At 36.6% G+C, this 19,006-nt stretch overlaps 1 protein-coding gene across 1 annotated transcript in view; it reads right to left on the bottom strand.

The window, feature by feature from the left end:
- The window catches only part of LOC110370844 (nose resistant to fluoxetine protein 6), a 57,168-nt gene that overhangs the window by 23,881 nt on the left and 14,281 nt on the right, over positions 1-19,006 (bottom strand). The window contains exon 2 of the mRNA XM_021326834.3: positions 15,153-15,479. Within this exon, the coding sequence (XP_021182509.3) occupies positions 15,153-15,408 (256 nt within the window). The 5' untranslated portion in view covers positions 15,409-15,479. The remainder of the gene's footprint in view (positions 1-15,152; positions 15,480-19,006) is intronic.

Below are 19,006 nucleotides of genomic sequence, written 5' to 3' on the forward strand. Positions count from 1 at the left end.
AATTGCTTCCACTCATTGTGAGATAGGGGTCATTATTTCTTTCTAGAATGATCCTTCCAGATACGACTAGAAGTTAGGCCCTGCAATGGTTAGTTGGACATGTAAATGACAGTTAGATTAATGCTTCACGCAACTTTGTAGCTTAGGAAAGCGTTTTGAGACTTGAACCTGAATAGTCCTTTGAGACGCCTTGTTCCACAAAATTCATGACTATTGTACTTTCAACGATTTAGAACCATGTTGATTCGTAGATTATTTCCTACACCTATAAGTGGAAATTTAATTTCCTATTTCAAATTTGTTATATCATCTTCATAATAATCAATACATTCATTGTTAAAATGATTGTACCTAAAGTATTCTCATTTCAGTGAACCACATTATCTACAAGTGTGATCCTTACGGCCGGGAAAGGCATCAGTCCTGATCAGTGCCGTCGGTTTTACGACATACACGACAGATTCGCTTTCGCGTTACCCCTCAAATGATTTGGAAATACGACCATCTTCCCGCAGATTGATAACAATTTATTACATGTTTTATGTCACATTAGGTGCAATAAATGGGTACTTTTTCAACAGTAATTACCTAACAGTTCTAGGTACAGTATAAATGTATAATTAAAAGTACTCGACTACCTTAAATAAGACATTTGTAAGATAGGAAAAGGAGCGAGTACGCCGAGAGCTTAATCGAATTATTTAACTTTTGTTAATAAGCGACTTATTAACTGAAACACTTGAAACATTCTCTTTGTAAAGTGTAATTACCCGTTTAGCTCCTGAAATGAGATTAAATACTTCTTAATCGTTTCTAACACGTGTTCCAAAGACAGAGTTCATATTAAACCGAAGTAAGGAGACTCAATTCTAATGAAATAATTAGAAACAGCCTCCAGTCGGCGGCAATTACATTGTCATAATAATAGGAATTGTTCTCAAATGAAAATTATCTTCATTTACATATTAAGAAACAGCGAAAGGGAATTTCCTATTCTTTTGGAAATTATTATATAATTCTTATAATATGAGGTCATTAATCAAAAGTCTTCCACTTTTCGTATCGGGTATTTGGGAAGCTAGAAACCTCAAATTGAATGATTATTCTATAAATAGAAATGGTTCACGAGTGCGAGTTATGAACCGCGTGGACAAAACGAGTCAGCATCAAGGGGAATATTAAACGAATACCTACATTAAGCAAATTCCTTCATCTTCAATAAATTAGGATCAACATCCGTGTTTTATTTTTTTATTTCAGAACTTTGTGGTTCTGTAATTATATTAATATCGTTCTGCAAAGAAGGAAAAACGGAAAATATGTCGACTTCTCAACGGGCCGCGAAATCATTAATCGAAGTTTATATTTAAAATGGTTTAATTCCAGGAATTAGGGGAAGAAGATCCTTTTATAAATTCTTAATTCTGCTATTAAGAGCGGTGTCCCTGACATTAAAAAATATAACCTTTTCTGCCTTCCCTCTTTGCTTATGTACGAAAAGACTGTAGAATTATTCATGCTTCCAGTTAAGTAGCACGGGGAATTTGCTCCAAATACTACGTATAATTTTTCTACGTCACAAAATATTTTAGGCACAAGGCTCACAGTTGATTAATGATATAAAAGAGGCTAGGCAAACATCCATAAATAATTCAATAGGGAAGCTAAGCTCAGTTAAATACGTTCATTATAGTCGGCTAATTCTGTGCACGGTCGCGATTAGATTAGCTTCTGAGCGTCCAGCACAATCGGGCGCCGGCCGTCGGGCAGCCCGGCTCTGCAGCCTGATCCTAACTTAGATCCCCGGCCGCAAGAAGCGCTGCACAATTCCGCTGATTTATTACCTTCACACTTATTAATTCAGTGAAATATTACCCTTTCTAGATGAGCCCCGCAGGAGGTATCCATTATCTACGCCGTAAGTGTTATTATAAGCTCCGAAGTGTAAGCGCCTTTTGTGAAAAGACTTACGTGCCGTCGACACATTTCTCGTGATATATTTTATATTTCCTTTATCAGCAATGTTTTGAAGGTGCCCTGAAATGTGCACGGGCACCTATTGTTCGCGTCGTATTGTAGACTACAAAAGCATTATTTCGTGTTACTTTAGTAAACCAAAGCTATAATTTCAGCTGTAAACTGTTTTAGTTCAAAAGCATATTGCCAGCTGGCGTGAAATTTCGTTTCTATTACGGATAGTTTTACGGCAGCGGAAACTACAAATATAGCGCAGGTGCAGTTACGGAGAACGTTAAATAAGATTCGTACGACGACTATAAAACAACGTTCCAGATATTAAATCATGCAAAGCCTATTCCGAGGGACATTTTTATCTGTGAATATGGTGGGTTATCACACTTCAGGTCGTGATATTTGAATATATGTATCTCTCTCTCTCTCTCGTTTCGTGTAATAAATTAACCTGGGGAGTCATTGTTATATGGTGGAGCTAACTCGGAGCGACTCTATTAACTTGTTCTAGTTTTATGTGTTACCCACGTGTCGGCTCTTAAGACGCTGCTTTATATCTTTCTCGTAGCAATTGTAGTTTATCTTGGTGTTTAAATACTGTAGTAGAACAGTATTTAAAGTAGGTAATCAAAGTTAAAGAGATGAGTCATCCACCAGTGAATACATGAAGGAATAAAACTAACAATAGATTGTATATTGAAGGAAAGGCAAATAGGCAAACAAAGTTTCGGCAGCCGTCACCGCCGCCATTCTGCCGATGACACAGCGAGAAAACTGCAAAGGCGAGAGTGCATGGCGTGACGTTGGATTTGTCAACTTCACGCGACATCCATCACACTCACTTTCTACAGCTACGTAGGTCTGTATCAGTTTTCCAAAACCATTTAGGTATCAAAGCCTCTCTCTTTGGTGCAAATATTTCGGGTTTCGATGATAATTGTGTACAACAACATGACCACATACCCAATCACTAAAGTAATTACAAAACTTTAAGGTTACCAAGCCTCAGCTGATATATAAACTACAAAAACTATAAAGCAATTAAGTAATCAAACGAGATTGAATTGCTTGAGAACATTACGACATACTCGTACATATTCAATTAAGTATCCCAATATTGATTACTCTGTAAGTTGATATTGAAGTTTGAACTAAGATATCTGTGGGTTGACACAGATTACCACGAGTCGTAACACTGCAACGCTCACTATGTCCGGAGCCAGACGTACAACAATATTAGATCGTATGCATAGAGTAATGTAATATCTGGAATAATCTGGATCACGGTACACTGCCATCTATTTGCTTTGTCTTAGGGGTTAATTAAGAAACCAACATAGCTACAGCTGCAAGTGTACACGAGGTCGTACGATTGCTTACGGTATTCATTACAGGAAAGCCTTATCGCTATCTACGTCTCACTGGCATTCCAAAAGATAAAAGTAATTTAAAAATAATTTATACAATTCCTTTAAGTTACTTATATTCATCGTTTGTTCGAATCGAACTCGGACAGCTATCGAGAAGTTAAATAAACAACCATTTGTATACCAAAGGCGAAATTGATCTGAAACTGGAAAGAAGATAAATTATTATTTGGAACATTTGGAAAATCCGGAAAACAGATAAAAGGACGGCTGCAAGCGATTGTGAAAAGAGGTTCCTTTTGAAGTAGGTACACCACGAATGGCATGAATTTTGGAATCTGTTTGCCTAAATTCTTTAAAAGCCACGGGTCCTGTTGCGGTTGGCTTTCTGTTGGTTCCATCTGGTGAGCAGGCCTTAAAAACGTGCATACATTTGTCTCATAAAAAGGTCGCATGTTACATATTTAAGTAACCCTTGTCAATGTCGCGTACATTCACATTCAGTGGGAAACAAGGAAAACGTGTATCCGAAGATTTCCTTGTGTACATTTGTTTCCCAAGCCTGTAATTAAAGCCGCGTTAGTGGATGCGTCGGCCGTCACCGTCACCGCGGCGCGAGCGGCGCAGCGTGCCGGGCCGTGTATGCACCTGCAGTCACGGTCGGCCATCGTCCCACTTTGCGGTCAAATCTGCACTTGCTTGAATATTTTTCTCATGCTTGTTACGTAACTAATGAAACATCGCGCGTGAGTTTACGTCCTCAAAATTGCTCAAACTCTGTATGGCAGACATAACGACGACGATTCTGAAGTGACTGTATATGTATTGCCATTTCAAAGACATATACATATGAGAATACACTTCATTTAAATATAAATAACAGGCAATGAATGCCAGCGGCCACAGCAATATTAAAATATAGTGGAGCTTTCTAAAAGCTTTTTGGTTTGCCACGGGCAATCAAACAAAAAAGGTGGAAATGTAGGTCCAATAGTATCACAGAATAAACCTGGGGAAGTGTTTTTAAATTTTCATGAAACATCGCTACAGGGTTTGAACATTTTGTGCGTTATTTCTTTTAAATAAAATAGGATTTTAACTGCTCGTTTAACATTTAGTTAAGCCGTAATCATATTCTTATTTACGCAGACATATATTCAACGTTACATATTTACCCAAATACAGTAAAATAAATTATTCTAAACCAGTATAGTTACGTCACAACAAATATCGCAACGAATCAAAAATGTTTTGTTGCGGTAACAATTCAAAAACTACTGTTTCCAAACAAAGACTAATTTGCGGTAACGTGAACGACACTACAATTTGATATGTCGATTGTGTCATTGTACTGTGTTTGTTTATTGTGAAGTCCCTATTCAGTGGGAACATCTTTTATTATTATTAAGAAATTCGCTTAATATTTTACCTGGCCTATTCCAAAATTCATATATAATATCCACATATACATAAATCATTCAGTACAAGTGAAATACTTTTCGTAAGTGTCTCCGAAAGTTTCGTACCTATAGTATTCTGCAAGTCGTCGTGATTAAGCACACACTCAAATTGACATTTAGATTTGCATATCATCGTCTGAATTTTGAAACGATGTGTAAAGAATAGCACACTTGCACTAATGCATTACTCGTTTTCCAGCATTGCAACACGGCACATTCGCCTGAGCCTAATCAAACCGCAACACGAAAGTAAAATTGCCAAATAACTGGGCAATTCTTTCTAGGGACCTGCAAACATCACTGTGTCCATACATCCGTTCCACTTGCCGGCATACCGCCATTAAATATTTCATTACAAAGGATTGACGTTAACGCGTTGTGAAATATTGGGCAAATTCCTGTTAATTGACCGATTGGCTTACACCATTCAGTGTTGAGGCAACAACTTCATGCTCATTGCAATGCGTGTTCAGTAGATGCACGCACTCGATCCGTGTCAACATCTTCACTATAATGGATATTTGTGTAGTCTAGGTTTAGAGCAACTCCCAGAGCTTATGTGGGACAAACCACAACTTACTCAAGTATTCGCAACTCTTTGCTTGTCCTTAGGTTTGAAACATGTCTTGTACATAAGTATTTACTCAAGTTAAAAGGGGTACTTAGAGTATTTTATGCAAATTAGGATATGTACACCATTGATGTGTTCTGAAGCATAAGAAGGCTAGCCAATTCAATAAAGTAAATAAAAAGGTATATTTAAAGTGCAAGACCGTCAACGCGTCATAAAGCTTTGTCTTGCTGACAAACAAGGTTGAAGAGAAATGTTGGGACATTATTAAATGTGACAAAAAGCTTTTTGGAAACCCGGACACCCGAAATCCAATCAATTATATCTGACAAAATATGTTGCATTATAGGTTATGTGGAGCGCACACGACGTTATCAAATTATGGTGGCTTGTAACTCTATTACTCTGTATAATGTACGAAGCTGTCGAACTGAATCCATTTTGCTATAGGTATATAATGTATTTACATAGCTTTGACTGCTATCTGCAATTACCATAATCTGAGGTAATAGAAGGGTCCTAAATGTATGGACAGGTCATACTCATGACTGTGTGATTAGATTAGGCCTACCTACGTACCTATCTACTAATTAAATAACTGTTAAGTAGCGATATCACCTCATAATGGATTCTTCGATTGTTTTCTTTGATTTTGAAGTCAGTAATTATCAACATTTATAAAGTGAGGCTGCATGCCAGTTCACTATAATTTGCTTCTTTTTCTTTAGATTAACGTAACCGATTACTTTTAAATAAAATCAATTTCTTGGTACGAACCTTTTCGATACCGCGAAATATACATTTCCCAAGCGGATCTTGGTTCTTGCTTAATTTCTTGGAGAGCATAACATTGTCAATTTTCCTCATACAACTGGCAATTAATGTCATAACTTGAACATAACCGTCACGGTTACCCGCCTCCAAGTAGTAAGCAGGGTATTATTGCTAGTTCATTGTTATCCGATGAGACTATGCTGCCGTCTTATACTGTAGGTCCTCTCGTTATTTATTGGATTCTCTTTCAATCGTGACATACAACTTTTGTAGCCGGAAAACCAATAACTGTCTTACTGAACCAAAATTTAAAAGGCGATGTCGCACTATGTAGTACGAAAACACACTCAGAATAACTCGAAGAACAGTGAACTGTTTGTTCTGTTACCAAAGTGAAATTGACTAGCACCTCATTTGAAACCCGATAGACCAATACAATAATCAATAACATTAACATAAAACACAGATATAGCTGTTAACTAGTTGATGGAATGAGATTTACGCAGATTATGTCACCACGAGCGTGGCTTGTTTAACAAGAACCTTCGATACGCCGCTTCGGTGCGTGTGAGTGAAATGAATCGCTAACTTTCACGGGTTACTTATGAAATTTGCGATTTACACGTTATGAGGCGTATTTTGCGCAAGAGCTTGGGTCTGCGCGGCCGCGGCGTCGACTGCGCTCGCGCCTTACGTCACAAGCCGGCGAGCACGCGTTTCTCAATCCCCGCGTCACTCGCTAAGGTTCGTCTCTATAATAAAGAATAATTCTTTGCCTTTTAATTAAATTGTTGCACAATATTACTATGAGTGAGATAAACTCACACTAAATTATGAGAGTAATTTCTTGTACGCTCTAGATATACGTAAGTACTTAAATCCATTCAATTTCCTTCGTTATTTATTAAACAATGACCGCATTTATATTACGTACGAATAATGGTTAGATGAGAATCTATGAAATTAACTTCAACCTCTGTGGTAAGTAAGCTATAAGTAAGTAATGATAGTTACATCATCATAATGTATGCGCCTAATCCGGCTTCACGTCTATTAGCAATGTTTGTTAATCTAGATATTAGATTTATTCGTATCGCGTTATAGTTCGATCGATTGTTCGTGAAGGCAACCGGTTCCATTTCAACACGCGACAGCTTGCACCAAACATTCGTGAACAAACCGCTTAATGTTACAAACCACACGTGTATCTATGTATGTACCTACATAATATCTACAATGCCTAATAGGAAATCGATTATCATTTCTGAGAAACTCTTTATATTTCTTCAGGTAACAAAACGCCTGCAAAATGAAAGCATAATTATAAAAAAAATCATAAACTTTTGGAGACTGTTCCACAAATGCATGTACCGCAATTGCTGAAAACAGCAGATAAGCGGCATAGACGGCGGCGGATGAAGGCATTAACGAACTATACGGTAAACGAAGAGGTGAGAACGCGATGGAACAGTTTGCATTATTCAGGCATTAACCGACTGACGAGCCGCTCCCTTTGAGTCTGCCGTATAACTCCACACGAGAGAAATTTCGACGTTCCAATAATACCTCCAATTAAACATGAGCGCTTTGTGGTCTTGTTATACGGGAGCCGCTTTATCAATATTTACCAACAGAATTTCAGCTATTCAGAGCAGACATTTAAGAAATTTACGAGCAACAAAGACAATCCTCTTCACACGAAATATTGTTTAAATACAGAATTCCAGGTGGCAGATGTGAAAATGGAAACTAATATCTAGAGTAAATAATTTAAGACGGTCGTATTTTTGCGCTTGGTTTTATAATAAGATCCACGTGGAAGAGACCCAGCGACGCATCAAGTTGAGGCGCGGGAGAGATGCAGGGGCACGCCGCGCTACATCTCGCAAACATGATCATCTCGACGAAATATGCGGCAAGTAGGTCGCCTATTATAATTTCATTCATACCTACGTAGACTAGTTCGTCGGTTATGTAACCCGTAGGTCCGGACCTCAGCGGAGAGTGCTTGAGAAACTCATTCTCACTATTAACGTTAATTAGTACATTATTGACCGTCGTTTGGCAATGTTTGCATAAAATATGGTGTAAACGGATATCAGCATAATGCAGGAAATAGTAAGCAGTGTCAATGGATTTATTTTATTGCACAATATACAATAGACATGGAAGAAGGATACATTAAATTGAAGGAAGTGTTATTTTTATTGCTATCCAGTGTAATGTGTACGTTTTATATAAACCACTTGACGGTGTTAAGATCAATCGATATTGACGGATATTATGTGAGACAAGTCCGGCGTAAAATTAGAAAGGGCGTAACGGAATATTTTCGGACGTATTGAATTGATTTCGTACCAAAGGATGACGAAATATAGACGATTGCTAAGAACGAAGATATCTGAGAAAACGGATATTCTCGTAATCTAACATTATTATAAAGTGGCTATGTGCTTATGGTCATAATTTCTTGTAAGCATAAGCTCAAGAGCATTTATTGAAATGGTTAATCCACTTATCGAATAACCTATTAGTCTAATAGCAAATGTTTTAAGATCACATGCAGTCTAGCAGAAACCGTTTTGGCATTAAAGTCGACGTAAAACAGATTCTAAAACTGCGAGCGTATATTTAATTTCAAATGCTTTCTTCATGGAAATATGCTATAATAATATCTAGTTTCAAATTATACTGCCAAATTTTCTGGCAAGATTTTCTACCTAAATATTTTATCAGACAAAATAAACATTAATAACATTTGTTTATATCAAAAAGCCTAGTATTTTCAGACTGTTATTAGATATTGTTTAAACAGATCCAAACCGACCCAAATAATATAAGAATAACTTAATCAAAATGAACATACATAGGTACGAAATACTTGAACAAAATTAAACACAGTGGCATCACATAACAATACAATTGTAATTTCTTAGTCCAGGACAATCAGAGTAGGAATGCAAAGTTTGCTCTCAGCAAATAAGTTTCGCTGTCAGCGCTCAGATGAAAGTTATTTACTGTGGACAGGTATACACTGACTTCTTAAACTTATATTATGCTTCACTCACATCACTTACTAAATTCAAAGGTCAAATAAAAATTACTTACTTTTTTTACTTTTTATTCTCCTAGTTCATAAATGAGTGAGTTTAAAAGCATACTGCCACTTCTCAGGCATTTTAAAAATGTTCAGTAATTTTTGTTCTTTTCAAAAGCATTCTTCAGTCTCTGTCATGAACATTTTACTCGGTAAAAATTCTTTCGCTTTTCATCATTATTTTAGGTCTACTTATTGTATCGTTATTGATTCCGCTCACTATAGGTTATGGCAAGGCTTAAGAAGAATATATTTTACATTTGGAAAATAGAATGAACCTTGAAGATTTAAGAAGTAAAAAAGTATAAACGCTTTCCAAAATGTTTAGAACATAATTAGAGACTTTGAGAAAGCCCTCTCATTCCTTCATAGTGAGTATCCTACCAATTATGAAGTTGACTGCGCTTTCCGAAAGCTGCGCTTAATTCGTTATTTTATACTATGCAGCGTTTAATTTAAACTTAACTTCTGTACTTAACAAGATAGAGAAGATACAAACTATTACCTACACAATTACAGCTTGGGACATAACTATCAAAATTCGCACCAAACAACCCTTAAAAACAATGCAAATGGCGGCCATTTAAATAAATGAATATTTAAATAAACTGTAAAAGTACCCGCATTGTTTATGAGCAAAGTTTTATCTATTATCTTGCACAAAGAAGCTTAAATTAAAAAACTAATCTTGTTGTAAAGTGAGGTGTCTCTGGTAAATAATTGCGAAATAAAGGTGAGTAGGCCGTGAGGGAGGGCGACGGCACGAGCACGATACGAGAAAGGTCGACGACGGTAAATAAATTACACATTGGGACGTTGTCGCCTGAAACCGCACAAATTCTAACAACATTGTAAACATGAATCACGTATAAAAGTTATCTTTAGAAAGTATATGCAGAGTAGATTATTTATATTGTTATGTTTGTGTGTAGGTTGATCCCTCGTTAGGACAAGCATCAGCTGAAAGAGCCGAATATCCCATTTTGTGTATTAACACACAAATTGTCGAGTCAAAAGTCCGCACAGATAATGGCGTCAATGTACATACAAACACTGAAACGGAACCATGAAAACTTATGTTATTTGTAACTTGTGAACGAGTTACGAGATAATTTAACTTTGCTCTCAACTGAGAATCGATGCTTGTTTTACTACGCACTTAAACAATGAATAAATACTTGTTGTATCTGTTAGTTAAGCGTTAAACAACATTTCTGGTTTTATGTGCTCTCTTGGAAACAATTACTTTGGGAGCACCTGGATAGGTATAAAACGGTAAATTTTCAGTTTATCTTTAAGCTTTCCTTGGAATTAATGTAACTTCAAGCTGGGTTTTTGTTATACAAGTAAGACAATGCAATAGAAATGTCTTTCTTTAAAGCGATCATATCTTGCCAAGATATGATCGCTTTAAAAACACAGTACTGAAGACAGAAAAACCGGCCAAGTGCGAGTCGGACTCGCGCACAAAGGGTTCCGTACCATTATTTATAAAACGGACAAAAAATCACGTTTGTTGTATGGGAGCCCCCCAAAATATTCATTTAATTCTAGTTTTCAGCTCTCTAATTATCGCAATTCATGGGATACAGCCTGGTGACGGGCGGACGGACGGACAGAGGAGCGAAAACAATAGGGTCCCGTTTTACTCTTTGGGTACGGAACCCTAAAAAGTAGCACAAAAATGAACTCAACGAAAAGACATAACATTCTTTGAATATGTTTTCCTCATGCCTCTTCCGATGTTATCCGATAGTACAGCATCCGTCCTCTACTACTTAAATGAATATTTGAGATGTTTGCAAGAGTTGAGACATTCCCATGGTAATCGAGTGTCAAGGTTACGAGTAGAGAGCATTGATAAGGGTACAACACTGCTGCAAAACTTTCGACTAACTTCCTTGTGGTATTGATTTTAGATTATTAACGAAATAATCAAGGATGTGGGAAGTTATACCTTATTACGTTATTTGTTCTTAGTAGCTTTTCCCTGCAGTTGCACCCGGGCCCCGGAGAGCTACTTTCTGCACCTGATTAAAATATATTATAAGCTATATTCTTTTTCAAATTCTAGACTTAGACTATTTGAGTTATTTAAATCGCTTCACAGACAGATAGACTTATTTGCGCTCCTATAATAACATTACGCCTTTAGAATTATTAACCTGGTATTAACAAATAATCATCGTTTACCCATTCAGAAGTAATTATGCAATAATAATTGATCGTTAAATTCTATACTAATAATTTAAATATCCTATTCAAATTCTAGCGTAAACTTCAAAACGTGCCTTTCAACTTAATTGCGGGATTTTGCATAAACTTAAGGGGGTGTTCCTTACTTTTATTTCGGTTTCAGTTTCGCGTCCATAAATTCTGTTTTCAGGACAAAGTTGCAGGTGGGCGTGAGTAAACTTTACAATAAGTCGACTACCCTGATTTATGTGGCCGAATGTTCGAAAAACCATCCAGTTTTCCCATCTCTCAAATGCCCGTTTTCGTTGCCTTTTCTAATTGTAAAATATTTGTTGGGGTAATATAACAAAGTAATGGGGCCATTACATTAATATTTTATAGATTAGGTACTTGGCAACCGTTTTTCTTTGCAAACGATGTTGTCGGCTCCTTGGATGCATATGAATATCTAATAGGGTTCCTAAAATATGACTCCGTGAAATTACTTCTTGTAGATACTGACATAAAACTTAATCATGTAGAAGTAACTAAGTTTATTTAATTACTTAATACGATTAGCAGAAAGCGCGTTCTATCTTTAATTCATGAATTTACTTTAGAGTTGGAAATATGCAAATACTGTAATTTGTAGGTAACACAGTACAATGTCATGATGCCAAGAACTTAATTGCCCTCTGTTTCCCGATTTACCGTCCTACCAATTGTGAAATGGGGTTATTTATAGGAACATGTTAATTTAGCCGAATCCGTAGCGCGCATTGTTCCGAGCACACAAAACAACCATGTTACTCGTGTATAAATGAGATGTTCGCAACGAAACCGCACAATAAGCATTATTCCTAGATAGTTGTACATTTGAGCGGACCAGCGCGCAGCATCACCTCGCCTATTCATTTATCTGAGCACACTCATTTAGCTTCATTTACCGCGGACCACTTCTCTGAAATCTCTTCCGCTAAATGTGATGCGATGTAATAAATTTTTTGCTCGCATTTGTGTGCATAAAAAGGCGTGTTAATTCTCAAAAGGGACGACAGAGACCAGATTTTAATTCATGTTACGAATTCTATGTATAAATTCGTTATTTGCAGTTTCGCACTAGTCGACATACATTGCTACACTCTTACACATAATGTTTATTAGAATCGTAACTTTTATGGCGATGGACGTGATTCGATGTAAGAAGTAATGTCAGCTGAGGCATGCTCGGAGAAATAACTTTAGTTTTACACGACGACTTTTACAACCCTCGTAAGTGCATGAGATATATTGAAGCCAAGGATTATTTTCTATCTAGACATTGTTCGACGTCTTGAGAAAGTACAACGATACCTTAGAATTGATCGGATTTAACCGCTACGAAATACCGATGCGATACGAAACGGCCAACTGAATGGATTTCCAAGAAGCGAGATTCCCTGGGAATGATTGGCAGTCCATGATTGGCAGTCAATTAACAGGCGATGCTGTTTATGAGTAACGTCACTCCTTTTACCCTCAAGCGGTTTTCAGTTTATTTAGGGACCGTCTGGATTACTGATTACACATTCTCTGTGAAATAGGACTGCAATGAGTTAACAAAATATTTTCATACCCGTAGCCTGTGTTAACACATAATTTGAATTGTTTGTACGAATGAAACTCCAATCGCAGCACCCTGCTGAAACAGAGCGATAACTAACACAATTAGCGAACAGAGAAAATATTAGAGTATTCAAATTGACGCTTTTATCGTTAAAAGCGTCGGCAGCTCGTTTGTTCCCGTGTCTGCTGCGGTTGCAATTCAATTGGAAATTTAATCTACGAGTATTTGAACAGATGGCGACCAACATCAATATTGTAGCTGTTCCGCTTCCATGGCGAATGGCCCTTGATCTCCAAATAACATCACGCAATATCGACAAATATTCATATTTATGGACGACTGTATTCCGAATAAATATTCGTATACAAATACATCACTGTATATACTTACTGACAATTAGTAATATCATGTTAAATACGAACCTTCACAGTAAAGTAGGTTAACTTTATAATTTTTAACTCAATCAATTTAGCTTCTTTCTGACTAAAAACTTGCAAAGAACGTTATAAAAAAGTAATTTAACTCTAACGTGAGATTGCTGCAGGCCAATGTTTAAATTAAAACGCCGTAAAAGAAGCGCAACGAATTAAATTATTCCACTTACTTGTGTCTGACACTGTGATTAAATTATCTTCAGTTTCATATGAACTTATTTAAGTGCTCAAAGATGATAAGTAAATCAAATTGATTATGAACTGTTGATGATTTCACTCTAATGCGATGAATTCTAGTAGTACAACCTACATCATCATAAGCTTACACACTCGCTACAAAACGTGGCGAAACAATTTCACTTCAATAGATGTAGGCAGTTGAGTACATTTCCGCTTTGATAAATAACTTTTCGGAACAGATTATGCATCATTCGGTCGAAGGGAAAGTTGTTTGCTCTATTACCTTCCAGATGAGTTACAAGATGAATGAAGCCAGTCAAGCACCCATCAGATGTAAAACTATGGGGCCCTGATTAATGATATTTGAATCAAATAGTGACCGTGACGAAAAGATATGATCCTCATTTTGGTCACGTAGCTACTGTGAAGATTCAAGAGGCCGGGGGATATTTATTACCCACGAAGGGTAGCGCGGCAACATCAGAGCCGGAAATATTCCCCTGCTTAAGGTAATCTATTGAACTGGCAAAATGAAAAACTCTTTGCAAATAAATTACACTTGAATCAACAAAAGCTGTTGCATATCATTCTGCTTCCATAACAATGGGGAATAAATAATAAAAATCCCCTTAAAAAATCCAATAAACATTCCCTGGCTGTTTAATATTAATATATTTTTAGATTTATTCCACAATACATTTATGCATGATTGGTGAGGATGAACGGACAGTAATGATCGGATGTGATGCGAATAAAAACTTCGCGCCTGCGCTTCGATGGCGAGGCCCGCTCGCTTCATCATACTCCTCGAGCCTACTTGTATAGCCTATAGCCTAGTGTATAGGAACATCTTGACGCTTACAGAAATGATCCGTCGAAGAACTTCTTATCATGGGATTAAAAACAAATTCACTTCAGACTTATCCCCTTTCTTTTATTGTTGCTTAATCTCAGACTTAGGAAATTGGGGCAGCAATTCGTGACAAACGCAATATAGTTAAACTTATTAAGACTGAGACAATTAATCAAGGGGTTATTCATTGTTTTATATTTTCTAAAATTAAGGGCTTCAAAGTTTTGACTTACTATGGACGTTATTATAAGATAAGTTGTAAGGTATGCGACCTAGTTGGGGTAGCCCAGGGCGCTGCATAGCGCTTGCAGCTGCTTTCTTTACAAGTCATATTTGACGCTTACGCAAGTGCAACGAGGGCCCACCGGTACAATACCGCAACTATTATATACCAGGTAAGCGGAAAATATTAAGTTGATAATGCTATTTCTGTTTTTTATGAATGAGTGCGATAATAATTTAGTTATAGGTAATATACGTTTACGTTTATTTTATTGCATTAATACGCAATATGTTTCATAAGAAACAGTAAAATATCCATTAAAAATAATATTATTGTGGGTGGTTTAGAGCTTCTCCTATTTGATCCTAGGATACCATTTTCAAAATAAGTAATGTGTTCACTGTAGGTATGCACATAATTTTCAAACAACAAGTTACTTACTTTTCGAAGCCCAGAGTTGTCCATCGTTGAGCGCTGTCAGATAGATCCTAAGATCTGTCTCACACTTCTGAGGCAGAGACAAGCTGCCATTGATGTACTCCATCCAGTTGTGGTGATCCAGCAGGGACTTCATCCATGCCATGCGAGATGCCCCCGACACACCCGTAGAGTTCACATTAGCACCCACTACACTCACCATCACTAACAAAGTTGCGACCAACATCGTTCTCGAATCAAATGTTCTGACGCACATCATTATAAACACAAAAAAAAACTAGCAACCAACACTGATACTCAATTAATCACATTCACCATACTGCAGTGTACCTGAAAAGAAAATAAATTCAATTAAAAAAATATAACTGATATTTCAAAAGAAAAAATCGATTAAACAATTTTCGCGTTCCGTTTCAACGTTCGGAAAATGAACGTTTTTTACATTGCATAATCCCGAGCTACACTCTAGAGAACATATAACATGGTTTAATTAAAAACTGGCTTAATTGTGCAATTTTTTACTTGAACTTAATAATTTTATGTGCTCTTTTTTACATTTTGAGTTATTCTTGTGATATTTTTTGATTGATTCACGTAAGGTCTACACAGATCTCATATTTAACAATTAATTAATAGGTACATTAAAAAACAAGATAACATTATTTAAACACATCCCCCTATCATATCTTATACCTACAATCTGTTTTTAATGGATGAAAAACCAAAAAGATGCTTGTCCCATCCTTCCGAGTGCTCAAAGATCGCTGTGAATAGCACAAAGAAAACATCAGTCCACGCGATAAGAAAAATGTACCTATCTGTCCTTTTGTACATTATACTGAAGCTACTTCACGAAGTTTTCACGTCGCCTAACAAAGTATAATTCAAAAACAAACAAGACCTTTTTATTGGACTAATACGAGGGACGCGGCCAAAGAGATTTTGTCTTCCAAATTTAAATTTTTGACAACCTTTTTGGTAGATATAGGAAAATAATAATCCCGAACCTTCTTGAATATTTTATATTAGGTTGATGTCGTTGTTATTAAAATTATTAGGTTCAGAATTTCACCCAGCCGCGTAAATACAAATACATATTTATAGATACGTAAGTTATATATTTTATTGAAATATTCAAATTATAATTTTAGTATAGCAAACCGACCCACATTTTTAGTTTTTCTCGAAGTGGAAAATTTTCCTACGCAGAACTCCGACATACCTTTACCACAAGGGGTTTTGAAGCAGCTGGCGTCATGGCGTTCGGCGCTCCAGCTTCACCATAATCAGACGTTATAATATGAAGCCACATATTCCTTTAATAGCAAGGGATTAGAAGCAATTATCCATGGCGACCGTCTCAACAAAATTTATTCCAAAAACAAGCAAGCCACGTGGCTTCTTGCGTAGTTTATTTATAACATATTCTAACATAATTTTCATAGCAGGGCAATTTTTACAAAAAAAAATCTTTAATAAAACCAAGGGTCGACCAAAACATTGGAGAACAATGGGTTTGGAACAATCGCAGTGCGTTGATTAACAACACAAAAGCGAGCCAAGCCGAAGGCAATTAGACTCCATTGAAGATGCTTTTTTGCATAAACACGGTGTCTGGTGCTGAATACGTAATTGTGATTCCAGTGGTCTACGTGCGTACGCTTTTGGGTCTACAAGTAAATATTTATTTAATAGACAATTTGGTTTACCATTTAAAGTATTTATTTTGAATTCTCCTGTTGAAAAGCCATTTTTGTAATCCTTCTTCTTCATGTACTTTCAGATACTCTCAAGTAAGTGAACAGCATCAAATGAAGAGTTACGAGTAAGTACTCCACATTGTTGCTGTACGAGCGCCTAGTTTATAGCCTATCAACCCGTTACTGCGTGTGAAACATTTGATTCAACACTTTGTTGTAAAAGCATTTTCACACTACGGCGTATCTACATCTACCTATGTACAGCTTTTAGGTTTCTATTCATCTTCAACACTTTGAAACTACAGATTTCCAAGGTCCACATTATTGTCTACTATATTAATCTCATCGGCAGTGTTATACAGACATGATATGTGCATATTTAACCTGCAATATGAACATACTCTTACAAATTGCACGATTTTGTTTACGTGTGTAAAATCGTACTTACTATCAAAACTTTAACCTAATAAACATGCAATTTCGTAGCTATTTAGATTAATATGTGGGGTACGATTATAAATCAAGTTTTTTGTAACAGTCCAGTAAGTACACTGTAAGCATGGCTACACACTCGTGATTTTTGCTCGCGTTTCAGTGCCGATCAGTTTATGCAATGCATTGTGCAACTGTTACAACTTGCTAATGTTATTAGTGCATTTCTCCTACCTATACCAATTATGGTATGTATCTAGTTTGTTTGTAATAAACTTTGTACTGTGACAAACTCGATTCACTGATCACGATATCACTATTTATTTCAGAATTTTTCAGCATTATTCAAAATGTCAAAATGTGTATGACCATTTATTAAAGAAATATTCATTGAAATTAAACGTAGCTAAATACGAGCAGTGAAATAAGAAAACGATTCCGAAATATACATTACATCTACATCCGAATTGTAAGCGAAAAATTTGAAATTAAAATACTGCTTTACATAATTTATAAGAAATTCATCGCACAATTTGTATTGCTTTGAATTGCGGATGTAATATTAATCAGCTCATACGATGGAAAATTATGCAAACGACACGAAAAGTTTCTCCAATTTGTAATAATTATACCATTCCATTTTTGGGTGTTCTTTCCTATTCAAGAGTTACATTATAAGAGATCTCATATCTGACCATGGCCTACTGGTGCGCCCCGGAGCTAGCTGACAGGTGCTCTTTCCATCGTAATAACAACGAGCAACCAGCCGTAGTAAGTAATACGTAACTACTTAGTTACATAAATTCACATAATAGAGGTGCGTAGTATCGCTAATACATTTAAACTGTGGGAACAGAATAATTTTGTGGTCATTCGCGTGATTGCGGCTTATCGCAACTGCGTGTTTCTGATGCATGGATGGCCTAGATAGCTGGATGGCACGCTTTCCGCGTCAGAAGTCAGACTGCGGTCTGCAGAGTCTGACGGTGGTCGGCCACGTCGCCTCTCGTCACCACAACGCATTCTCGACAATCGAGTAATGTGCTGATTCGATAATGCGCTGAATTTATGCCAATCGATTTTGCATATTGATTATAACCGATTGGATATTTCCGCTTTAGCTTTTACTTGCTCTTGGCAATACGGAAATAGATACCGATATGTATTTGCGGTACCTACATACTTTCATCTGGTACGATTGACAATAACGTAACAAAGTTTACACTAGTAAGAATATGACAAAACTTTAAGGATATCTACTAGACTCACACGCAATCAGTTGCTACCAGACAGCTACTCCATTACGTACATAAATAAATGTATTGTTCACTTAAGTGATAATGGCCAAGTACATAATCTGAGAGCAAATGTAACCGAGCTTACACAATACCCTTGGTCCAGCTGGCCAATGATACAAAAAGCCGGTGGAAATCGCCCACGCTCACTGGAACCATTTAACAAATGGCTTGAACTGATAACATGCCCTTAAACGCACACACCTCCCTTTCTTGCTATTAACCCAAGTGTTGTAATTAAGTTTACACTTACACCATCCGTAGACGTTATCTAATCAATTTGTTTAATAGTTTACTATAAGAAAATAAAAAGATATCGGTCAACTCAGGTCAGTTTGTATTCTTTATTGCTTGATCAATCTAATAATGGTCTGCCAATTGAATCTTTTTGTTAACTACTTATCGATTGACAATCGAACTTACAAATCGA

This window comes from Helicoverpa armigera, chromosome 5, assembly GCF_030705265.1.
Source record: "Helicoverpa armigera isolate CAAS_96S chromosome 5, ASM3070526v1, whole genome shotgun sequence".
Lineage (NCBI taxonomy): Eukaryota > Metazoa > Arthropoda > Insecta > Lepidoptera > Noctuidae > Helicoverpa > Helicoverpa armigera.